We start from the raw sequence: 7,434 nt of genomic DNA, 5'->3' as shown, positions 1-7,434 counted from the left end.
ACTACCTCATTTGGGACTTAGCCGTCATATTCGCGGTTTACAAATTTGCATCAAATTACATTCCTCTCCTACCTACACCCCTTAAGTCACATTGCATGGCCAATTTACTGGTTCGTCCAAGGTACTTGTTTTATGGGTGCGTGGGTCGTCGGTCATGACTTAGGCCATCATGCCTTTAGCGAATACGAGTGGCTTGATGATGCAATTGGTTTTGTCCTCCACTCCGCATTCCTCACTCCATACTTTTCGTTTAAATACAGTCATCGTAGTCACCACGCTCACACCAATTCAATGGAGTACGACGAGGTTTGGATCCCCAAACGGAAGGCCGATACCTTGTATTCTGAATTTCTAAACAACCCTTTAGGCAACTTGTTTATGACTTTCGGTCGGTTGTGGTTTTAAGCTTTCCCATGTACTTCGCTTTCAATATCCATGGCAGGGAATACGACGGGTTTGTGAGTCACTTTTACCCTCAAAGTCCTCTGTTCAACGATAGCGAACGGAAGTATATTTGGCTCTCGATGCTGGATTGCTTGTAGCTGTGTATACACTATACAAGATAGCTGCAGCCACAAGTGCCTCATGGTTATTTTGCATATATGGAGTCCCTTTGATGGTTTTAAACGGTCATTTCATCTTTTTCAGTTTTGTGCACCATACTCATCCTTCCTTACCTCACTTCGACTCTCGAGAGTGGGACTGGATAAGAGGTGCCATGTCGACTGTTGACAGAGATTACGGTATCATTAATAATATTTTTCATAACGTTACATGTGCTCATGTGGTTCACCATCTAATATCAAATATCCCACATTATCATTTGATTGAGGCAACCAATGCCATCAAGCCCATTCTAGGTGACTACTACAAATACGATGATACACCGATTCTAAAGGCTTTCTGGAGAGAAACAAAGGAGTGTATTTTTGTTGAACCAGATGCAGGTGCTGAGGATACTGGTGTTTACTGGTGGCGCAAGTAAACTTAATAGCTTGTATTCCGTATGCATCGCTGAAGCATATAAATAATCGTGTCCGTTCCATGCGATGCTAGCTCTATTACGTACTTCGTTGATATGTTTATGTGCAACTCTACTTTTCTTGTTTGATTTTGATGCAGTATCTACAACTGGTTGATTACTAGTAATTGTGTTGGATCTTTTGTGTATTGTGATATATATATATATATATGGCACTATGTTCAACTTGTTGTAAACAACATAAATAAGTATTAATTCTCATGAACAATAAATACCTACAAAAAAAATAACAGAACACGTACATATAAGCCCAAAAAATAAAAAAATCAAGTATGGTTTATTGTTATGTCATATATAACAGAACAAATATGCATAAATAACAAATACTACACAACATATATCAATGTATTCTATTTTCATATCAACTTGAAGTCAATGATGTGACATCATATCATGCTATTATTAAAAGGGAAGATAACTATTATTATTATTATTATTATTATTATTATTATTATTATTGTTATAAAAAAGAAAATTCCTAGGTTTATTAGTTTGTTATATATAACAGGATAAATATGAATAAACAAGTATTTTATATATAGGGTAAAGTTAACATACGAAGGATAATAAAAATGAGAAGGGTGAGAAGGAATCCAGTCCATTGATTTTAGATTTGAATGACTGAGATTAATTTAATAAATAATAATTGATGGAAAGGGCATGAAAGTAATAACCCATATTTGTTGACTTTCTCTCTCCACATGCAAGACATATGTCAATTCCCCCATCATTTTAAAATGTCAATAACCTTTTCACACGACATTATTTTTTTTTAAATTTCACAATAATAATAAGCGTTTTTTATCTTTAATATGAGTATCATATTGCTATATAAAAATAATTAATGGGTTTTTTTTAATTGTGTTTTTTTGTTGTTCGTTGTGTCTTTTAGTTGAGTTTTCATATGAATTATATTATAGATTTTGATCATTATATTTTTCAATTGGTACTCATATTAAAGACAGAAATTAAAACAAAGATTACGTTATTGTGTCGTTTTGTTCGTCATTAACTTTTAGTCATTGTGTAATACGTTCAAGTCTTGTGTAATATGTTGTTTCCATTGTGTTTTACGTTTCAAGTCATTGTGCTATATATATATTCACCATTTTATCTTACGTTTTAGGTCATTGTGTTATACGTATTCACCATTGTGTTTTACGTTTCAAGTTATTGTGTAACATGTATTAATCATTGTGTTTTATGTATTAAATAATTTGTTGTATTTTTTATCATTATTTTTACATATTATTATTAAACAACGGTGTTATTAGTATTTAAAAAACATAATGATGAGTTGAAAGACACAATGACGAAAAAACACAATGACGAAAAAAAACACAATGATAAGCGAAAAGACACAATGGTGTGCGAAAAGACACAATGACGAAATAAAACACAATAATGTGCGAAAACCAAAATAATTAAAAGTGCTAATAAGCGGTCTCAAACTTGAGACCTACAACTTAGCAACACACAGGCTTACTGCCAGACCGATATTTATTTATATTTCTAATATGCCGGTTAATTATATATTTATATATAATGTTTTTTAATGTGATGACCTTAATTAAGTGTGGGTCTAGAGCCATATCTTCATTTTGCTGGCCCACCGGCTCTGTCTATCACAAATTGCTAAAATGTTTTATATGAATAAGAGTAATTAATTATTTAATTTGTTACCAATTCACTAGATATAACTTATATTCATAAATAAACGTAAAATGTGTTGTAAAATATGTTGACCCGGACAGAAAATTGAAGACATTTAAATCTGCAAAGCTTCTAATTATGTGGTTTGTGTTTGAGTAGACAAACACGACAACATTTGTTTATTGTACATTAAAATATCATGTAAAATCGATATAATGCTGATTTTTTTTGTTTTAGTTCTAGTACCGTCACAAATGTGACATAAACCAACCGAATTTGCGTAGACTCATTGCCTCAATGCACGGGATCAACAACAATCATGTTTTACCAACACCCGATTTTACCGGCTGATGTTACCCATTGGTCCACCTCAAATTTATTTTGGTTTTTGTTCTTATACAATAACGCACGTAACTGGAACCAACCGAATTCGCTTCGACCTACCACCTCAACATTTGTGACCGACAACGCTTAGGTTTTACTATTGCCCCGACGCAACACGCCGGGTAAAACACTAGTTATATATATTATATTGTTTCAACATATCATAGATGAATTGTTATTAATCGCCATTGAAAAAAACTAAAGTAAATATATCAAATCTTAATTAACATGGTGTACGTACACATATATGTATTGCTACTAGCAACATACACATTCACCAAATTTATCCTTTTTACAGCAACCGTTCTCGCAATGGCTCGAACCACTTGGTGTTGATGGTCCACCGCTTCCACCTCCACCGCCACACCCGGGTATTTCTCCTTGTCTTGGTGAATTGCAGTCCTCAGCTGGGCATACAAAAGTCATAACAAAATTATAATGTATGGAAAAACTGTTGATGAACAAGAATATTGATTGTGATAGTTGAGTTTTCAAACACAACTTTTATATATTGAACAAGAACTTAAGCATTTATCCAGATCCAACCAAACTAGTGTTTAAATAAAAAAAATTGTATTCGTTAATTAGTGCAATTGAACATTTGAATATTATTATTTTACAAATCCCATGTAATACACGGATGCAAAAGCTAGTATTATTATATGTATTAATAACACATTGCTAAAAAACTGGCCATTTGCAACGTTAAAAAATGTGGATCAATGTGACCAATTTGCGACCAAAATTTACAGGGGTTGAAAAGTAATGACCAACACAGATTCAGTGGCAAACTCTGGCACCTTTTTTTGGTTGCAAAAATAGAAAAGCAATGGCAAACTTTCACTACTAGAAAATGAGACATTTTTAAAATTTGTTAGAAAACCCACTTTTTAACAAATTTTCAACAAAAAGTTTACGTTTGAAAAACAAATGCTTGAAAATCGTTTCCAACGAAATACCAACAAAAAATTTAATTTTAACAAAAAAAAAGTAAATATGCTATAAATTCCAAGAAAAATCTAATAAATTTAATTTTTGGAATTTGTTGGAAGTGAGCAACAATTTTCCAACGAAAAATTATGTAGCCACTAAGTTGTTGCAAAATTGTAGCAAATTACAGCAAGTTTTTTTTTTGTTTTTTGAAAAGTCGTTTGAAATTTGTTGTAATTACTTGTCGTATGAAATTTTTAGGAAAATGTATTGTTTTCTAGTAGTGAATTTGCAACCGTTTAGAGCCGTCACAAACAGTGATAAAAAATAAAATTTGTGAACGTATAAGATGATCGCAGACTTTGTTACATAAATGGTCACGGAAAACTTTGTGACTGTTAAGAACAGTCGCAAAATGATACAGAAAAATAGAATTTGTGACTGTCTAGGGCGGTAGCAAACTTTCTCATGATTTTTCCATGGCTGTTTTGGTTGCAAAATGGTGGCAAAAAGTAAATTGCGACCATTTTGCGACTACATATGCGGTCGTAAAAGCTCTGTTCTTTAGAAGTGACACCATGAAAGCTGCTATGTTGAAACTTGTGTTTGTTGCTAAACAAAATCTATCATTTTAACTACTGTGGTTCCTTTATTTTTAACAAAATCTCTCTCTTTTTAATAGTTATTAACGAAAATCCAAAATTCTAAACAACAAAATATAAAAACCAATTAAAACTCATTTGTATATCAAAAAGTAAATAAACAAACATAGTTGACGGACGCGGTTGTATGGGCGTCGGGCATCCGCCAACGAAATGGTTTGGAACGATGAGCTAACAAAAATGAGAGTAACGAGAGCCAATGCAAGAAGTCGTCCTCGGTTTAAGATTGAAGCCATATTCAGATGTTAGTAAATGATCAAGCGATATATATATATAGTATATGTCTCTGGCTTATTGTAGCAACTATATATAGCCTAAGTGTATCCATTGACGCGTGGTTGTTTGAATAACGACCAGATAGTAGTCAAGTCTAATGAAAACATACATAATATAATGGGAGTTGTTAGCCACCTACCGAACACATGACACATGACACATCCTACGTTCTCACTCCTTTTCTGGCTTTTTTACATTTGAAGCTTTAACTTTATTATACAAAGATGTCATATTCCTCCGTGATCAACTCCCCGCATTATACGCATTTTCTTCTTCTTCTTGTTTTTTTTTATTATTATTGGTACGCATGCCAACTTTCATGATAGGAACATGTATGTATGTACATACACAGTGGGGAAGCTTGGGCTATAGTCACGGGGTGACCGTGCTTAATATCTATAAAAATATTTAGAAAAAATCGTGAAATTTACCATACTAACGAAGAAAACGACAGTGACCGGAGCCACCCTAGGTCCTTAAAGAGCTGCGCCCCTGTACATACATACGTTTTTAAAGGAGAGTAAACATGATTGTTCTAATGATGACAAAGAATTGACTCCAAGACGTGCTACACTTTTAGGTACAAATCATGTTACATAACGATACGTTTAAAGATAGACGCACATGTTAATATATATAACTTTTTTGAACAGTATGTACATCAGTACATGTTTTATAATTATTTCCTTCGTTCCATTACAAGTGTTATGGTTTGAAAAACACAAAGTTTAAGGTGGATTGAAACATTACCTTTTTTCTTACTAAATGACAATAATGCTCTTGAAAATGGGTCAATCAATATCGTTTATTATTGTTATTTGTGTGTGTTTAAGAGTAAATTTTGAAATTGACTAGTAAATTTCCAAAGTGGACATTTGTAATGAGCCAAACAAAAAAGGTAATATTGACACTTTTAATAGGATGGAAGGAGTATTATATAGACGTTATAACAATTAAAATTGTGTTTTACCAATTAGCTAATAGCACGACTCTTGAAATTAGAGTTAAAAGGGTATTTTGCTTCAAAAATCCACTCTCGTGAACAAGCTCAAAAGTTATGTTATGAACATATATGCTCACCTTGATCCTGGAATATATATTGATAGAATAGCCTCTATGAGAGTTTTGCTTGTACTAGTTGTAGTTCAAATATTCTTTTACCTTCCTCAAAACTACTTTCAAATGCAGTACGTGAAATTACATCACTGGAGAATGTTTGAAGATAAGGCCAAACATCAAGTTCACATGAGCTTTCGCTTCTAAACATATCTTCCCATTTGTTGATCATCTCGACACAACACGTATAAAATGCAGGCACCATGTGCTACATTGAAAACTTACAATTATTTAATGATATATTTAAATTGTCTTGCTAGACGATATGTAATAACAAACCTTGAGCTTCTTAACATGAAACGCAGGATTGATGATTTTCCGGTGTTTGCTCCATTGATCACATTCCGCGTCAGCTAGACCTGCTACTAGCAACTTTATTAAAGGGTTTCCCTTCGGCTTTTGAAATCGATAGTTATTTTCAAAGACTTCTTTTATCATAGCTGGTTCAGTTATATGCACCACAGGTATTATCCAAGTGAAGTAGTTTTTGCCTATATACATAAAATAAATTGCATCTTTTATGTCAATTGAAGAAAATTCAAAATTATTAAAATTTTAGAAATGCATTAAATGATAGATTTAATAAACCAAACTACATCCTAATTAAGTACCTTGCTAGCGAAACAATCATCATATATATATAACAAAGTTGTTAGACAGACCACCTCCCACAACACAACCCATATAGCTTTTTCGCGTACACAAGTATGCGAAGGTATTGGACCTGACATCGACTAAGTGATTATACGATTCATATAGTTGTATGCACGAAATTTACTATACGAGGGCTATACAACTTGTATAAATGGTAGTGGTTAGTACCATTTTGAAAAGTTGCAATTATTGTTCTAATTTCGAGTAACTTGTGGTATTCACCCTTATGGTTTGTTCAAATTTACTTTTTCAGTTTAAAAGTTAAAAAATTTGCTTTTTCCGTCCCTAGAGTTTCACTTTCGTTGCAATTTTGTTTATCTGGTTTATTAAAATATGTTATTTTAGCCCAAAATATGTTAACGAGATGGATGGAAATTGCAACGAAAATGAAACTCTATAGACGAAAAAGGCAAATTTTAAACATTTGGAATAAAAGAGAAAATTTTAACAAATCATAATGACGAAAACCACAATTTACTCTTCTATTTAAAACATTCATATCCAAAAGTATTAAATTATAACAAAAAAGATGATGGAATATAGTAAGGAAAAGTGAGCCAGAACGTGTACCATAAACAGTAATAACTTTATGGTTGTAGGGTAAGACTCGGGTAACTATATCGTCGTTTAGATTTATGGGTTTTGATTTGGCCTCTTTTACAATCTTTACAAACTCTTTCATGTCTCCAAACAAGAATCTATACGAGTTTCCCTTGA

General features: G+C 32.6%; 1 protein-coding gene across 1 annotated transcript; it reads left to right on the top strand.

Annotated features, from left to right (window-relative positions):
• The first annotated feature begins 132 nt into the window (after nucleotides 1–132).
• Nucleotides 133–985, top strand: LOC143541068 (omega-6 fatty acid desaturase, endoplasmic reticulum-like). Its single transcript, XM_077033980.1, has 3 exons — nucleotides 133–338; nucleotides 443–538; nucleotides 649–985. Exons 1-3 carry the CDS (start codon nucleotides 133–135, stop codon nucleotides 983–985), a joined length of 639 nt encoding a protein of 212 aa, XP_076890095.1.
• Nucleotides 986–7,434: the final 6,449 nt, after the last annotated feature.

This window comes from Bidens hawaiensis, unplaced genomic scaffold, assembly GCF_021521415.1.
Source record: "Bidens hawaiensis isolate Kalapana, Puna unplaced genomic scaffold, B.hawaiensis_p1.1 tig00012467_1, whole genome shotgun sequence".
NCBI classification, from domain to species: Eukaryota; Viridiplantae; Streptophyta; class Magnoliopsida; order Asterales; family Asteraceae; genus Bidens; species Bidens hawaiensis.
This window is presented reverse-complemented; position numbering and strand designations above follow the sequence as displayed.

Coding starts and splice junctions, on each gene's coding strand:
- LOC143541068 (XM_077033980.1), top strand. CDS start 133: ATGGGTGCGTGGGTCGTCGGTCATGACTTAGGCCATCATGCCTTTAGC. Junction 339..442: donor AAACGGAAGGCCGATACCTT/GTATTCTGAATT, acceptor TATCCATGGCAG/GGAATACGACGGGTTTGTGA. Junction 539..648: donor CTCTCGATGCTGGATTGCTT/GTAGCTGTGTAT, acceptor CATCTTTTTCAG/TTTTGTGCACCATACTCATC.